Here is a 17,584-nt window from a genome sequence, read left to right on the forward strand (position 1 = left end):
CAGGAGCACCTGGCGGCCTGGCAAGCAGTTGCTTGAGCACCTTGCTCTGCAGGGAAATATGTAACAACCCCTGGGATAGATTTTCCTTTCCAGGGAGGGCTCCTTCAGCGTCCTCCTTCAAGATAGCCGGGACCGTTCCGTGCCAGAGTGCCGCTTTTAGCACTTCCTGGACTGAGCCAGCCCATCGCACCCTCGGATGCATGACCTAGCCAGGCACAGCCTGTGCGCTTCCTGTGGCGACATTCCTCTCATATTTAAGGCAACGGGCTCAAGCCGACCTACCTCATTTGGCAACAAAAGGGGCTTGTTGGATTCATCACCGAAGAAAGGAGAGTGGTACAGCTGCAGGAACACAAAGCTAAGCAGAAGAAAGGAAAGGAAGCCCCTTAGCTCCACCAGGGCTGAAGCCCAAGCAGCTCACCCTGCAGTCGGCGGTGGCCACCCACACAACTCGACGGGCTAATTGGAAGGACCTGGCAGGGGACATCTGGAAAGCGGGGCACCCGCCAAACTGGAGGAAGGGGTTGAAAGCACTCTGGCTTGAAGGCCACACACGCGCTGCTTCACTCGAATTCCCAGTCTGAATTTGCAGGGGCCTGCCCCACAGAAAAGTTAAGAAAATCTTAACATTGAACTGGCCCGTTTCAGTACTTCCCAGTGTTGATGCCTGCTTGGGTACTAATCCCATCAGAACATCCCTCCTTAGATCAGGTCAAAAAAGCCATCGGAGCATCCCATTCCACACCATTTGCTCGCCCTCAGTATCTGGAACTCCAGGTAGACTGCCACTGAACCCAGAAGCTCCACAACTAATTGGTATTTACGAGCCCATCCTGCAGGAATTTGATCCTTTTTAAAAGCTGTATAAGCTGAGGCCCATCATCACCCCTTCTTCTACCAGCAAATTCTATAAATTGAATGAATCTTGCAGAATTAAATTAATTGGCTGGCAATCCCTTGTTCTACTATTGTGGCTTCTAGATCAAGAGAGGTATTACTACCACTCTGTATGACTTTAGTGCATCCACAGCTGGAGTGTTGTGTTCAGTTCTGGGCCCCTCATTATGGGAAGGATATAGCCAGGTTGGAGTCAGTGCAGCGTAGGGCCACAAGGTTGGTGGCTGGTTTGCAGGAAAAGTTTTATGAGATGAGACTGAGGGAACTGGGTCTCTGCAGCCTGGAGAAGAGGACACTCCGAGGGGATCTGTTGGCGACCTGCAGGTATGTGAGGGGGTGTCACATGGAGGTGGGTTGAGACCTGTTCTCCCCTGCAGAGGAAGGCAGGACGCGCTCCAATGGAGCCAAGCTCAGGAAGCCAAGGTTCCCTTTGGATGCCAGGAAGCACTTCCTGACAGTCGGGACCCCGAGGGTGTGGAATGGGCTTCCATGGGAGGTCGTTGAGCCCCCAGCGGTGCGGGTGTTCAAAGATAGGCTGGACGTCCACATGGTGGGCATGTTGTGAGCGGAGCCGGCTGGTGCCAGAGGTCAGATGGCCCAGGAGACCCCTTCTGACTCGCTCTGTTTCTATGGAATAAAGAAAATGACCCTCCCCCTGCACAGCCGCACTTCTGGCCATCACGCACAACTTCCCTTTCAAAGAAAACACCTCGCTACATAGCTTCATAGTCCACTACCACCTTGGGCCACTTGCTCTCCTTGATCTGCTGTGGCACAAACACCTGCACCGCTCCTAAACAAATGTACTCTGGACACAGAATCCGGGTGTGGCTCCTTCAGCAAAAAGCACATGCTCAGGCAAACGCGGCTCAAGCACATGACTCACCTTGGATTGATTCCTGGCACCTTCTCTGCGTTGGAGGCTGCCGCTCGGACCTTGAAAGGGTCTCTTTCGACCTTCTTGCCCCGTCTCGAGGGTGCCGAATCAGAGATCGTGTAGCCACGGGGGCGGTGGCCCGTCGGGGAATGGGGGGAAGCGGGCGTGCCACGCCCCAGCCTGGCTCCCTCGGAGGCCCCGTCCTCATCCCCTCTTCCCAGCCAGGCCCCTGCTGCTTCACCTTCCAAGTGTCCAGACTGGGACCTGGGCTTCACGGTGCTGCTCAGCCGCCCAGGGGGCTCTTCACTGCTGGCGTCTTTGAGCACCTCCTGGAGGGTCTGAAGTTCTGGAGAGGAGCTGGACTTGCTCAGGGGCTGGGAAGGCTGCAACGAGAGGGCCTCAAAGGCAGGGCTGTCTTCCAGGTTCCTGGGCCTTTCGATGGGAATGGAAATGGCAACTGAGTCTTCTGGCTTCAGAGCTTTTTCCTCTTGACTAGACGTTGAGGAGGACTTGAAAGCAAACGAGGGAAGAAAAGCCACTTGAGAAGATGCCCCTCATTAGCAGCCCTGTTGGCTGGCCCACCAGTAGAGCAGGGCACGGCAGGCAGATCCACCCCTAAGGACACGGCTCTGTTGGCATGGACCCCATTTCCGTACCAACCTGCAGCTGAAGCTCTACCCGCTGCCCTTCACCTGAAATGTCAGGGATGGGGGGATGCATCGCAGTCAAGGGAGGGGGCTCCAGTGCCGTTCCCTGCCTCGCACTCACCTTGATTGCCGATTTGCATTTTTTCGTTTTTTGCCACAGTGATAAACACATGCACGAATGATACAGGAGGAATCCGTCTGGGAATGGGAGTCCATTCCCAACCTTAAACACCAGTGCAGAGCAAGAACGGCTTCCGTGGGTTTGGATGGAAAGGAGAGAGTTGGGGCAGCCAACACGCTGGTGGCCCCGAATGCCAAAACTCCAGACAGGCTCCCTCAGTGGCCTCGTGGGCAAGCTGCGGGGCACGGGGGTGGGTATGACGACGCAGAGTTTCGAAATGTTCAGTGCGCCCAAACTACTCAACCTCCCTTAATTTCCGTAATTCTACTGCCTGAAGGACATCCCAAGTAGACAGCTCTTCAAGGCCACGTTACAGCGAGATAAGAAAGGCGAGCAGGGGTCACCTTACCTGACTGTCCGCCCGTTGGACTTTGCCCACCTTCTCCCTCCGGCCGTGATCGGAAGCTGCAGGTTCAAAGTCTTCAATCTCCTGCGACTCTGAAGGACCCTCCATTTCTGGCAGATCTGTGTCTGGGGGGCTTCCTTCCTCCAGAACCATGGCGGATTCTATTGAAAGACAGAAGCAGGAGTCCTGACTTGTGGAGAAAAGCGCTGCAGTGACCGGAATGCTACCCTCTGGGGTTCCAGCCTTCTCCCACATCAGGTGGGATACATGGAAGGAACCATGTTTCACTGCCAAGCATAAGGAGCACTTTTTTTTAGCGTGCATTCCTCTGGGGGCATTTCAGTCTTTTAAAAAGCGTGCCCCTGTTTGGCGGCATCCTGGAGTGGCCTGCAGTGTCTCAGGTGAGGAAGGCGACGTCGTTCCGCAACAGTGGTGCGACGCTCATCATGCTCCAGGAAGGCAGGCCAGTATGATTACCCGCGTGCTGTTGAGGCTGTGAAGGAGGCGGGCCTAAGGCTGCTTGCTCCAATCCGGATGGCGAGGAGAACACGAACGAGGGGCTCCGGGGACGGCAGCGAGCGAGCTCAGCTCTGCAGAAGGGTGCTTGTTACAAGAGGCCAGCTCAAGAGCAGCGAACGAAGGCACAATGTAAGCCTTTACTGAGGAAGGTCCAAATCCTTCTAAGCTAAAGCTAACCATGAACCCTAAATGGGGCTTTCCAGGTGGAGCGCATGGCCTTTCTGGTCCTGAGGAAAAGGCTGGGATACAGGGAGCCTACTGCAGACACCACCTACCAGTTGCGAGGGCCAAGACTTATCTCACCAAAGTAACCTTTTAAAATCATGTAAACATAAACAAAATCAACAAAAATCAGCAAAGGGGACCAGTGGAAAAGAACGCCACTGCTGCCGCTTTGGGCAAGCTGGCTGTCACTTGCACGATCAAACGGGTACTTCAAAGCAGTCATTCAGAGTTCACACTGCATCCACACCAGTGCACCCCTTCTAACAAATGTGCCGATCCATTAAATTGTCCAAACCAGGGACCCCTGCCCAGTTTCTCAAATGCTCAAGCCCAGACTTCTTCGAAGGATTTCGCTGCCTGGGTGGGCAGCAGGATGGGGCGTGAATGACAGCCCAGGAGACGGCCTGTCCTCTTGGGCAGAGTCTCACTTGTACTTCTTTTTCGCAATAATAAATTCCATACTGAAATTCGAGTTGAGATTTGAAAAGGCAAGCAAGGGCAAGGCAGCATTCTGTCTGCGACTGCTGGGAGATTCAGGACAGAGGAAAGGAAGTTCTGCACACAGCACACGCTTGAACTGCTGGATTCACCTCCAGCCAGACAGCTTTAAAGGGGACTGGACAGAGGCCTGGAAAAGGCTAGCGACAGGTGCCAGCCCTGATGGTGCCTCCAGGACTGGGGCAGCCCGCCTCCTGTGCACCAGCTGCTCAGCGACCCGGCAAGCGTGCGCACCAGGCGACCAGGAGGCTGGACTGCGCGGCCCTCGCTCTGTCCCAGCAGGCCTCTTTTTGTGTTCCTAAATCAAAGGGCCGCAAGACGTCACACATTCCACGGATAAGCAACAATACGGAGGCCAGAGAACACCATGTCGGATGGATGTGGCTTCCTGCTAGATGGCTTTCATCTGGTAATGGAGGCGACACTTCTAGGCGCATTATGTAGGACTGGATTGAAAGCATTTCCTAGCAGCTAAAAGGTGGAACTAAAAGGCACTGGAAAAGAACGGAACTAACGAAAGGCCAACAATCCATTTTCCTAATGACAGATGGTGCCACTACATCCAAACCATCTCATACTTGATGACTCAGAAATGATTGTTCCTTGTTATTTATCCTATGTATATCTGCCTTCTTCCTGCGCAGGAACTCAAGCCAGCTCACCTAACTCTTTGCATGCTCTCCATCTAATCCTCATAACAACAACCCTGTGAGGTAGATTGGGCTGAAAGTCTGTGACTGACCCAAAGTCACCCAGCTGGCTCCATGGCTGAGCGGGGACTAGGCCCTGGATCTCCTAAGTCCCCATCCCACACCCGTAACCACTATACCCCACGGGCTCCCAATTGTATGTTTGGGGTTAATGCAGAAGTTTGCTTTCTGATTAAGCATATTTATGACGTGATAATCAACTTCTGTTTAAATGTACTTCCAAACGTTTAAATCTCTTCCATTAAAAACGGTGCTGGTGCTTCCCTGCCCCTTCTGCCCCTGGCCCTGCCCTCCAGGGGGACAAAGCACCCATGAGTCGCTCCAAAATGGAACGCAGCCCCTGGGCTGGGGAGGGTCAACACCCCCGTCCCCTTGGCGGGCAGCTGCGGCCCTCCCTGGCTGCAGCCAAGCTCCTTTGCACTGCCGTGGGGCCAGAGGGGCTCTGCCTGGCTGGGCCTTATTTACGCTCACTGCGATTTCTGCCTTTAAGTGCCAAGAGGCCCGGAAGGAAGGATATTTGAACAAGCTGATGGAAGATGAGGCGAGGCAAGGCAGTTCCTGGGAATCAGGGCAGCTTTTCTTCTTGCATCCATGCTTGCTTCCCCCCACCTTTAAAGATGCCTGTAAAGATATGCAAGTGTACCTGCCCAGGAAATGCTCCTGTGCAACTTTTCTTGAGAACTGGCCGGGAACATGGAAGAGAAAGAGGCCACTGTGAAGGGAACACCGGGGAGGAGCCACATCAAAGAGGAAGAGAGGGGGGAGGGAGGGGGGAGGGAGAGAGAGAGAGACTATGTGGAGAATAATAATAACAACAACAACAACACAGCAATTAACTCATACTTGAGAGGTGCTGCTTTTAACAAAATGCACAGGGGGAAAGAGGAGGACAGGGAAGTGGATGTGGGATCACGAGAGCGGCATGGAGGGGCAGGGGACGCTCAACGCAGGGCGCTGTGGGGCTGCAATGCTGGCCGGGGTTCATGGTCCGGAGGAACCGAAGAGGCTTCCCCAAACGGAGGGAGAAAAGAGGACTGCAAAAACCAGGGACCCTGGAAGGCTGTACTCTAGGACTAGGAGAGGGGCTCCCCACAGGGCTGTCGCTGCCCCCTCCTGCTCCTCTTCCTCTGAGCGCCCTGGGCACCCCCCAGCAAGAGGCCTCCTTTCACAGGAGCTGCCTGCTCAGGGGACGTGTGTGTCCAGGAAGAGCTCTTGCTGAAGTGCGGCTCATGTTGGCAAGAGGTGGGCGGGCGCTTTGTTTCAGGGCAGCCCTGTGTGCTGGGCTGGGCAGCACAATGATTCCTGCCAAAACGGAAGTGCTTCTTTGCTAGGCAAATGGTGGCAACGCCAGACAAGGGGGCATGCACTGCTTCCCCACCACCACATTCCCCCACTCCCATGCAGGAAGCCATGTTAATTATGCATCTATCATTAGTCTGTATATGTCCCCTTTTTGTTGAAAAGCCATCCAAGTGCAGAAGTGCAACCCTGACACACCAGGAAATGAAGACAAGCAAAAGTCTGCAACTCCCCGTCACAGGTTCTAATAGACTGTGGCGGGGGTGGGGGGGGGGAGTACTGGCCGAAAGGGATCCGCATTTTTGTATCCTGGCATTGCTCGTGAATCTGAACTAGTGGCATGGGAGGAGTTTCCGCAGGGTCACCCGCACAATTGTTTGGGCAACTGTGTTGCTACTGAGTGCGGAATCGACCCTGGAGCGGCTCCGCATCGATCGCAAGGAGCACCCTCCGCGGCCGCCACATTTACAGCCCTCCTGGGGCGTCCCTTGCACCCTGCAGGCTGCTCAGATAGAGCGGTTCGAACTTGGAGCTGTGCAGAGGAGCCCGCGTGGGCGACGCGATGTGCAGAGACCAGGAAGAACACAGGCAGCCCTGCACTGGTGAGCGGACCAGCCTGCACCACAGGAGGTACAGCCTGTTGCATCCACCACCCCGTCCCCAGATAACGGGCATTTAAGTTACAGGACAGCAGCTTATGTATCTGATGTAGTGGACTCGAGCCCATGCAAACTCGCTAGCTGTTTAAGGTGCAAGACGCTACACAAAGCCGTGCCGCGAGTATCCTCGGCAGAGAGCCGCACTTGTGGATACCACGCGGAAGGACGCTCCCGCCGAGCGAAGACTGACGTGGCAGAGGCCCCTCCGCCTCGGCCCGGCCACGTCGCGCGAGCGGGCGTCCCGCTGCTTCCCGCGGCCAGCGACGCCTGAGGCAGTCCAAGGCAGCACGTGCAAGCACTCCCAGTGGCTTACCAAGCTTCCCCCGGCGGCTGGGCTGCGGCGCGCCAGGGCGCCCCGCCTCACCTGTGTTGGAGCGCTGCAGGAGAGAGGGCTTGGCTGTCCCGGCGGAGAGGCTGGAGGAGGGCACCGAGAGGGACTTGTACAGAGCCGTCTCGCGGTGCTCCTTGAAGCGCTCGGCCGCCATGAGCGCGTTGGAGAGCTCCTGCAGCGGCATGTTGTTGATGTCCGACGAAAACGGGCTAAGTGGGTTTTCCAGGCTCATCAGCCAGCTGGTGTTCCCTGCAGGAGAGGGAGGGGCAATCAGAGCACAGGAAAAGCCACCAAGGGACCAGCCAGTGCTGTGCTGCCTCGAGAGGAAAAGGGCACCCCCATTCACGGAACGCCTGCCGATGACCCTCCCTCAGAAATCCCGCGCTGCGTTCCTTCTGCACAGCAGCCATTTCCAAAATGCCTGCTGCACCAGAGCTCGGTTGGTCTGCCCCGACACCTCCCTGCGTTCCAGGGGCGCGCACACAATGCACGGTGTGCGTGCGCCGCGCAGCCTGTTGGATCCTGCGTGAGCAGAAAGGGCGCCCCAGGCGGCAGCAGTGCGGCACAGGATGCCTGCCTTTTCCCAAGGCACCGGCCGCGGGTCTGGCCAGTGCCCGGAGAGCAAGCTGGTGCTGCGTTCCTCCGGATATGCCTGGCAGCCACTTCCACCCCCCGTTGGCGTTGGCCACGCTGGCCGGGCCTCCACGCCAACCAGCAGCCTCTCTGCAGGGCGCCCTCCGGCACCAACCACTTCCGAACCCTTTCACGGCCAAGGGCTGCAGAGCGATGCTCTCCCCCAGACCCGAGCCTCGCACTGCAGTGCAGTAAACCGAGAGGGCGGGCTGCCTTCGGAGGCGTCTGCTTGTCAGGACTGGCTTTCTCCTCAGAGAGCCCTTGGCCAACTGAGGAACCCCAGGGCTCCCCACAGTAGCCTGAAAAGCAGAGCTGGAAGGCCTGGCTTTCTGCAAGGGCCAGCTGCCCTCTAAGTGTGGTCACACCTTCTCGCCAGGCCGCCAGAGCTGAGTCAGCCAGGGCTGGGGCCAAAATGGTCCATGAAGAGATGCCTCTCGCACTGGCCCGCAGGACAGCCGTGCAGGCTTAGCAGAGCCTACCTGTTGGTCTCCGCACCAGAATTTCTGCCCAGCCTTGGGTCAGCAGTGGGACATATGCAGCCAGGTTTGCCTTTTCCTTCTGCAAAGCACTGGAAACAGTTTTTTCCGTCCGGGCAGCTGAAGCAGAACTCTGTACTCCTTGGGGCAGTGAGCTGGCTGAGAAGTGGGAGGCAGAGCTATCCACTGGCCCAGCCCGCAGAGCGTGGCCACCTGCGGAGCACAGGAGCAGTGGGAGGAAGAGGAGCAATGAGCACGTTTTGCTCAGCGCTCTAAGATGGGGAGAAAGCAAATCAGTTACTGAGAAGATGCAAAACGTAGCAGAACTACGTGGCCTCATCCCTCCCTGGAACTATCGGGGTGGGCAACTTTTTTGGGTGGAAAGCTGCAGAGGCAGCTGGGTTTGGACACTCCCCCCTGGACTGGCACACACACACACCCCCAGCCACCCGCCATTCCCACACACGCAGTCCCATCAGAGACAGCCATTCTCTCTCTCTCTCTCTCTCTCTCTCTCACACACACACACACACACGATTCCTTCCTCAGAACCCATGCACCCCCTTCCCTGCTGTCTCCCCCTCTCCCAGTCCCCACCTCCAGCTCCCCATGACACTCAAGGAAGTACCCCAAGACATCTGGGGTTATCTTGTGGTCCCCAATATCCAAGTGGTTCATACACAGAACCTGGGGAGGCACCTTACCAGACATTGACCTGACACGGCTGCGGGTTCGAGCAACCTGTGGACCAGCTTGAGACTCGAGTTTGGCTGGGGCCTCTTTTGTCTGTCTCACTTCCAAGATGTGGTCTGAACTGGAGATCAAGAGAAAATGCACAAACTAATTGTGAGTCCCTGCTGGCTTGAATATCAGATTTTATCATGTCTGGGAAGGACCCCACAAGCCACCTCTGGAAGAATCCTCTTTGGAGGGTGACCTAGAGATAAGTATCTCCACAACACAGCCTGCTCCAAGGAAGTTGGAAGGCAAGTGGGGATTTGGTCCCTCTGGAAAGGCAGCATCCAAATCATTCTGCCAAGACACAGAGAACCCCCTGCTGCTGAACCGGCCGGGGGAGTCAAGCTGCTGCCTAGCCTGGGAGAAGGGGCAGGATCAGCCAGCCGCCAGACAAAGGCCTGCCTACAAGCACATGGGCCATGCATAGCTCTGTGCATCACGACCGTTCTCAACTGGCTCTGATGACCTGCAGCTGTACTCGGGCAGGGCTCTGAACAACACCCGGCTTGCCAGCACAAGGTTCCCGGCCGCCTTGTTCCTTGTGGAACCCCAGGTGCTTGGACTGTCTCTGCTCTCAGCACTGGCTTGCGCTAATTTCTGGTTTCTCTGCCCTAGCACCACCTGAAGTAGGTTGGGGCCGAAGCTCACAGGCAGAGAGCACACTGAGCCCTTCCCCCCAGTCTGTAGAATGTAATAGTGACTACATCGTTTTCCATCCTCTCATCCTTTTACCAACAAAACAGAGTGCTTACAAAGGATCAGAGACGCACCAGGCTTACCTTGTCTCCATGCTGCTCTGCAGCTCCCCAGAATCCAGGCCCAGGAGTGACCTGGTTCCTGTCCCAACACTTGTAGTGATTGTCACTAGCTTGTTACCCACCAGCCAGGTCTTGGTTCTTCCTCCAGCCAGGAGGAACTCTCCAACAGGAGATCTAGAGGTGCCAGGAAGACATGGACAATGAAAGAGCCAAGTCACTGCCTTGCTGGGTCCACCAAAGGGCCTCCCCAGCTGAGCACTCGTGCAGTGGTGGCCAGCCGCAGGCCCTCTTCCCAGCAGAGGTGTGCTGCCTCTGGACGCGCCACTACCATAAACTAATCAGCAGACTAATGTAGGGACAGGCCTCTCTCATTTACTTCTACGTACTGCTGCATAATATGCTGATTGTCAATGCATCTGGAGGCAGTGAATTCCAGTGTGCAGAATGCTTGCCTGCCAGTGCTATGTAAAAAGGATTAAATGGGTAAAATGGGGCTATGTATACAAGTGCAATGTGGTAGTAATAATTTCCAGTTTAACTCAAGTGGCTGTTCAAGTTGCTAAGAAATAACAGTCTAAAAAAATCAGATCCAGCAAATAACCGGCAGCATGCAAATATAAAAATAACGTCAAACGCATGCCTGAACGCGATTTTCAAGAGCCACTTAGGAGCAAGTATAGCAGACACTGGATCACCCCAGGAGGAGAATCCACCACTGAAGTCTGGCCGGCGAGATGCTCCTGTCCCTGTTACCAGGTGGCTGCATTTCTAGCGAGAGTCAGGTCAGTAAGGCCAGGCTCCAAGGCTGGTGTTAAGTTCCATCAGGGAAAGGGCGAACCTTGAGGTCACTCTCAACGTCGTAACAGCCAGGGACTGGCACGTGCACTGAGCCCGGAACAGACGGACAGCCAGCACAGTTCGGGTGCTATGGAACTGACTGTGGGCCAGGTGTGGGGATCTCTGAAGGAGGGGGCGTGAGAGGGAAAAGATGACACACTGCAGAAGAACCCAAACGCAGGAGCAACAATTCCAACCTTTTGGGCACAGCAGTGAAGTTTGAAAAGACGTATCGGGCCATCATATCCAGGCAGGTCTCTGTGAGCTCCAAATGGAGGTTTTTCAGGCTGTCATCTGCCTGGGCCATCGAATTCTCATCAGCAGATCCCAAGCTGGAGCTGGTGATGGAGGTCTGTATCCGGCTGGAAAAAAGACAGTTGGAATTTTGCCAAATCACCGCAAATGGAAAAGGTCACCTAGTGATCTCTAAGGCATGCAGCAGGCAGGCGAAAGCTTAGCCGTTTTGCTCAGCAGTCCATGTAATTAATTACATCATGGCCATACCCCTAAGTTGACTGATCAGGCTACCCTGACATCTTGAGTCATGAATGTGAGGAACTGTGTGCCTCGAAACAGAGGAAGGAGAATGATGAACTGCTATTTCCATGTGCTTAGAAGAGTCTCTCCTGGCCCCTCTATGGCCCAGAAGAGGGAGAGGTTATCGGCTGCATCCGACCACTTGCACGTGTGGGAAGCCAGCCTTTGACCCCATCTTAAAGCAGATTTCCAAGAAATACAGCTGCTGACGAGGGATTTGAGAGTTTAAGATTATGCATCCAGATATTTACTTAGAAAATGTAAAAAGGAATGTCGATCAAGAGGAAGTTAACGCCAGCACAGTGACAGAAGGGCGAAATGCTTCCGTGCCCCCCAAAAAGATGCTGCACACACAAGCCCCCTGTGGCAAGTCCACAGATCTCCACTGGTTGCCCCCTGTGGCGCCTCCAGTCTTCTCCTCTAGGGCTGCCGATGGCCCCATGCCGGACAACGCCTCTAAAGGTCGTGGTCTGAGCTGCCTGGACTAGGCCTGTCTTTGGCTGCATTCAGGGGCATGGGGGCAGTTGGATCCGGTTCACGCACGCTGCTGGTGGGGAGGATCCCTTGCAGCCCTGCGGCTGGGCTCAGGCAACGTGGCAAGGCGTCCTCAAGGTCTCAGGATGGGTTGTGTGCACCCTGCCACCGAGTGTGGCTTTTAGGGTTGTGGGAGCCCAGCTGCACGACTGACCATGGTTGGCTACCCACAGAAGACGCACAGCCCACAACCAAAAACATGCCTTTTCTTCACAGGTTGTTCATGGTTAACAAGCTTTGATCTGATGGCTGCGTTCTGCTCCACAAGATAGAACATTCCAGCAAGAACACAGTCTATAGACGGAGAATCTATACTCCATCCTTAAGTGTGGGGCATCACATTCTCTAAATCTAGCATTCTTTCCAAAGGAAACCCAATAGCTAGCTCTTCCGTTCTGCTGTGATAAGAGTTGCCAACTCTCCCCAGACAATCGCTAACCAAGGCTGCTTGGATCCTGTTTAAAACAAGGAGAACAAAGGAAAGAGAGACCAATCCTATCACAGTTCATATGCAGAGTGGTGTGGCCGCCCTCTCATGCTCCCACTTTCTGAAGACTGTGTCTGTCATCCTTGCCCAGTGTTCATCCAATTGTGTAGTTCCTTTATTTTCCATCGAAATAAGCCTTGCCAACACACACTCAAGAGATCGAGGGTGTGCAGCTTTCCAAGGCTACATCTGCAACACGGCGGTTCCGCTTACTGTGGAAGTACCATCCCCACCAAGGAAAAATATCTGTGCTTGCAACTCAGACGCAAGAATATGCATTTTTGCCAAAGCCTGGCTCTTCCTTTTCAGCTACAACTACTCTCTCAATAACGTAGCTTGAACATGGAAAGGAGAAATGGGAGGACCAGAGCTGAAACTATTTTCAAATAATATTCTCTGAGACATCCAAGATATAACGCTGACTCAAGCCAAGGACTGTAAATTAAAACCTAGCCTCAAGAATTCGGATTCCTTTCCCCACCCCCAGCGCAAGCCCTCCCATTATTAACATGGGTTAGTTGCCATGACAACTGCAGCAACACCAAGCTACCACTAACTACAGTTTCTATCATGGCTTGTGTGCAAACCATGGCTTCAAAATCTGGTTTAGGAGTTAATCACAGCAGCTTCCACTCTGGCGTGCAACCGAGGAGATCCGAAACAGCGGAAGAGGGAGGAAGGCGCCCCCCGGGGCTCTCACCTGCTTTGTGAGCTACCTGTCCTTGCAGGGGCCGCTCTTAGGGCTGCACTGCACCATGACACAGATATGGGCTTGGGACCGGGATACCTGAAGGAACGTATTTCTCCCCGCGTTCCCTCCCGCCCCTTGAGAGCTGCGGCAGAGGCCCTGCTCCGGGAACCCTCCCTGAAGGTCAGGAGAGGGAACACTCGGGAGGGCCTTCTTTGCGGTGGCGCCCTGGCTCTGGAATGCGCTCCCCAGAGAGGTCCACCTGGCGCCGACATTACATGACTTCCGGCACCAGGTCGAGACCTTTGTACTTACCCGATATTTTAAAGTTTAAATATTTCAGCAACACACCAAGCTGCAGAGGGTGACCAGACAGCGCAGAACCAATTCCTTTTCATCAAGAGGTCTCTCATTCCAGGGGTGGAAGCTCACTTCTATTTCACCCTGCAGCTAAACTGCTCGTGACGACTGGCCCCTAAAGCTGGCATTCTTAGCCAAGAGTGCCAGCAAGCTGAAGACTTTAAAGCCCACCTTTGAATGGCCACCAAAAGCTGACCACAACCTCCCATACCTACAGCAATGGGAGAAAGATCTGGGCCAAACTGCAGCACGGAGTCATACAACCAAACCAACAGAGAAGCAGTGTAAGTGTGGCCCATTTACCCCAAACCATGCAAAATACCCTTGTGAGGCGAATAGGATGAGTGGCCCTTGATCTAAGGAGGACATGCAATAACCCCAGCATGCAAATCCCCACCCCATCCCCAGCAGAGCAAGCAGTGAGGCCGCAAGGCCCCACTGCTCCTGGCCCTCCCTCTTCCAAGCATCACTACCTGTGGACTGCATGATCAGACACACTGATGCTGCGAGACCGGAAGGCATCAACGGCAGAGGGTTCTTTCAGCTCTTTCACTGGAGGAGAGTTATTCAAGCTTTGCCTGGCATTTTTGGCTATTTTAAAATTACTAAGATGAAGCACCACCAAGACCCCACATAAAGAGGTGTGATTGTACAGGAAGAAAATCATTGGAAGATGGAAGTTGAAAGGCCAAAGTCCCAGAAGGTGATGTAAAAAACAAAACAAAAGGAAGGATGCCAAAAAAAGAAAAAGAAAAGAAAAAAAGTGGGGGATTAAAAACAGTAAGCAAAACTCAAGCACATAAACATTTCAAAATAAATAAATGAAAAAAAAGGCAACAGAAAGCAAACACCTCCCATCATTACCCCAGACTGATGTTACCAAAAACAAAAGTTAACCTAGACAAAATTAGCATGAATTAAAACCAAGGCTGGAAGTGGCAGTTGGAATGCTGCAGTACACGGGGTGGGAAAATCAAATGCTGAGGCAGGTGCCGGGCACACTCCACAAAAACCATCCTCGACTGACCCACAAGGCACAAAGCTACGCCCGACTTCCGCCAAATTCCTGTTGTTAAGTGTTTTGCTGCAAGCAATATCACCTAACTGCAGCATATGCAATGACCTTGGATCTCACCGCAGCCAAATATGAGGGAGCACCAGGAGCAGAGCAAATGCGCTTCCTGCCCAAAGCAGACAAACACACTGTGCATTAATCCATCACACGTTTTGTGCCCGAGCTGCCTTGAAGACGAGAGAGAGGTTCCGACACCGAGTTCTGGCTCAGATTTATTCCTGGCTTCACAGGGCAGTGCTCATTCAATAATTTCTTATAGAAGCAAATTAGGCAAATAATTAAAATCTGAGCATGAATGCCTTTTAGGGTTTCTGAAGCTTCAGCTCAAAGGTGCCTTGAGTCAAAGATTCACAGCTTCTGGCTGCTCCAGCATCAAGACAGTGGTGCTACTCTGAAAAGTGCTGACAGAACATCTCTACAAAGCAAGAGTATTCCAGCTTAGAGAAACAGTGCACACCTGGGTGAGGTGGTGGTGATGGAGTCATAACAGAAAAGAATGTGGTAAATAGAAGAAGGCTGAATGGAGAGGGTGGAGTCCTACTATTTTAATCTTCAGACTCAGAATAATTTGCAGTGTTGCACTGAAAGGCGAGTTCCTTTTGGAACCTCAAAGAAATAAGAAGTATGCTTAAGGGGATTGGTTATCACTTTGAAAGACATGGCTAAAATACTGCTGGACCTCACGTAACACAGGTTCCACAACTCCTCCTCCACAGACAGACAGTGATACGAAGTTGAGTTACCCGGATTCGAACTGGTCTTCGAAGTGTAATAACACTGCCAGATTAGGAGATAAAAGTGGAATTGGGATAAAGCTCTCGATTACTACTGGCAAGTGCCAAGTCGGAATGCTTAGCCCAAAACCCATCAGAAAGTTCAGCAGAAATGTTGGCTGAGCCACTGGCTGGTGCTCAGCCATTCTATAATGAAATGGGGCAAAATAAGCTACCTGCAACTAGACTGAGTGATCAGTGGACTGGAACTCGATCAGACTAAACTCTTTCAATGATATGAAACTGCACTTTGGAATTACAAGAACTGTTCTAACAACTCCATTAAGCCAACAATCAGTGGGAATAAGATGTCGTTATATAAGGTATACTGCCTACTGCCAAAGAAAGCACACTTTCCTTCCTGCAACCAGCTTTTTTACCTCTTTGGCCTTTCATTCAGACTTGTGCTACGGGCCCGGAAGCTGTCTTTCTCCGGGGTGTCATCAAAGGAGAGGAGGACATTGGAACGCAAGCCCTGCCACAAAAGAAGCACGGACACAGTTCACAAAGTTGGGTGCAACCATGGAGCTCCTCCATTCCGGCCCTCCCAGTGTATTGTGCTACATCGCCTATCAGCTCCAGCCAGCCTTGTTGCAAACACTTCTGCAGGATGAGGGAGCAGCAGCCCCAGGCCAGTTCCTCCAAGCCTGAATCCACACCTGCTTCTTCTTAATGGTGGCAATGCATGAACAACTCCACCCTGCTAAGTAATCCGGACGGAGCACCATGAAGGCGGCCCTGCAACGATGCTGCTGAAAAGCTGCCACGCACACCCTGCAGGGGCAGGGCAAGCAGCCTCCTCCCGCGGGTGGCCCCGCAGGATGCAGCCCAGGCTCCCATCGGGCACACCACCCCCTCCCCCGTATTGCGCAAATGCAGCCTACCAAGCTTACCTTGGTGATATAGGGAACAAAGTCTTTCCGAAAGGGGAGCCGGCATTTGATAAACCACATGGCTATGACATGGTGCGCCAGGCAAACAATGTATTGATTAAACCTGGAAAAGAGTTAAAGGAATATTTTGGTGGCTTTAGCCAAATGTTGTGTATGGCAGACAAAACTCCCAATGAAAGACTGAAAGGACAAAAGGAGCCACGAAAATAGATGCGACCTTCTGAATGGGCTGGAGAACCAGAGACACCTCCCAGCAGGACGCTTTGACACAGCTCTCCCCTGTCTTCCGGCTTAAATTTCCTGGCTGGTGCTTGTGCCCTCTAAAAGCACCACCTAAGGGCTGCCAGGGGATCCCTGGCACGCCTGGGCTTCTCTTCCCACCACCACCTGCCGCCACCACCTGCCCCGTTCTGCATCGCAAGCAGGAATCTGGGCTGTGCCTCTGTGGCGCTGTGGACCCGATACGGAAGAGCCGGGACCGACAAGCTGAAGGTCCTGCCTCGGGGTCACGCTGAGGAGAGGCAGAGGGGGACGAACGCCCAGTGCAAAGGGACCTTCACATATAAAGGACTCAAGCGCTTTATTTAAAAAAAAGTACTTCATCCAGGGCATTCCACCCCCACTCAGCTTACTTGGAAGGGTTTGTGTAGGGCAGCGAGATGGCAAATACACTGGCATACTGCTCGGCTGCAAAGTTCCTGTAGAGGTGAGGCAGTCGGGCCAATGCTGGGAGGTGTCCGTTGGAAGAAGAGGGAAAACAGTGCAGTCAGCTTGCAAGCAAAGCAGCGGCCTCCACCCGCTCCCGCCCACCACCCTCCTGATTGCCTGGGACTATTTGGGGCCAGGTTCAAATGCCATTTTCTCCCACTCTTGCGTTGTGTCACAGGCCAGGCTTTTAACTACAGATATATTTATTCATATTGTATTTTAATTTTATTATGTTTTATGCCTTGTTTGTTGTTGCAATTCATTTTTATCTGTATTTTAAATATATTTATCTTGCATATGAGCCACCCAGAGAGTCTTTGGCTATGCGACAGATCGCTCGATCAATGCCTTGATCCAAGAAATGGCAGAGCTAGTTTCACGTGCCAAAGAGGACCTCAACCCAGAGATCCTCATGCCCCCTCCCTGTCCCCACTCTTAACCAAACCATTTGCAGAACCAGGAATACTTTCTAAAGCAGACTGCAGGTGGCACCTGGGTGTTCAAAAGGCTCCAGTGTGAACTGCTGGATGCACTTAAAAGAGCCTGTGTCTCCAAAACCTGCAGGTAGCTGCTCTGGTGCTCTCCTCCCAACCCAGAAGAGAGAATCAAACTCCGTAACTTACTTGAAAGAAATTCCAAGAGGGGAATGGCCATATTGGCTGTGGCTGAAATATGAGTCAGCTTGACTATCAGGACTGGCAGGGCCTTGATGATAATTTCTGGCATCTCCACACTGCAGATGGACAGGGCCACGACACACTGGCTGGCGCAGCGGTAGATCAGGCCGTGCTCCAGGCAGTACACCATCTCCCGCTGGGTGGGGGGAAAGAGCAGTTACGCAGGCAGTAACACAGCATGAGTCACACTCTATGAGCCAGCGTGGCGATAAATGGTATCA

General features: G+C 53.4%; 1 protein-coding gene across 8 annotated transcripts in view; it reads right to left on the reverse strand.

The window, feature by feature from the left end:
* The window catches only part of TSC2 (TSC complex subunit 2), a 38,214-nt gene that overhangs the window by 4,466 nt on the left and 16,164 nt on the right, over positions 1-17,584 (reverse strand). For 6 of the 8 annotated variants that reach the window (XR_006416854.1, XM_044452605.1, XM_044452604.1 and 3 more), the window contains 14 exons: positions 17,310-17,499; positions 16,611-16,704; positions 15,979-16,081; positions 15,466-15,560; positions 13,711-13,842; positions 10,829-10,993; positions 9,816-9,968; positions 9,003-9,112; positions 8,302-8,511; positions 7,223-7,438; positions 5,544-5,612; positions 2,952-3,109; positions 1,784-2,283; positions 283-358 (listed from right to left, as the gene is read on the reverse strand). Coding sequence is in view for 7 of the 8 variants with exons in the window: in XM_044452605.1 (XP_044308540.1) it covers positions 283-358; positions 1,784-2,283; positions 2,952-3,109; positions 5,544-5,612; positions 7,223-7,438; positions 8,302-8,511; positions 9,003-9,112; positions 9,816-9,968; positions 10,829-10,993; positions 13,711-13,842; positions 15,466-15,560; positions 15,979-16,081; positions 16,611-16,704; positions 17,310-17,499 (2,271 nt within the window). In the remaining variant the exon portion in view is untranslated. The remainder of the gene's footprint in view (positions 1-282; positions 359-1,783; positions 2,284-2,951; positions 3,110-5,543; positions 5,613-7,222; positions 7,439-8,301; positions 8,512-9,002; positions 9,113-9,815; positions 9,969-10,828; positions 10,994-13,710; positions 13,843-15,465; positions 15,561-15,978; positions 16,082-16,610; positions 16,705-17,309; positions 17,500-17,584) is intronic. The other 2 variants (XM_044452608.1, XM_044452607.1) reach the window with 2 other exon arrangements.

The sequence above is a fragment of the Varanus komodoensis genome, unplaced genomic scaffold (genome assembly GCF_004798865.1).
Source record: "Varanus komodoensis strain SLA01 unplaced genomic scaffold, ASM479886v1 scaffold73, whole genome shotgun sequence".
Taxonomy (NCBI): domain Eukaryota; kingdom Metazoa; phylum Chordata; class Lepidosauria; order Squamata; family Varanidae; genus Varanus; species Varanus komodoensis.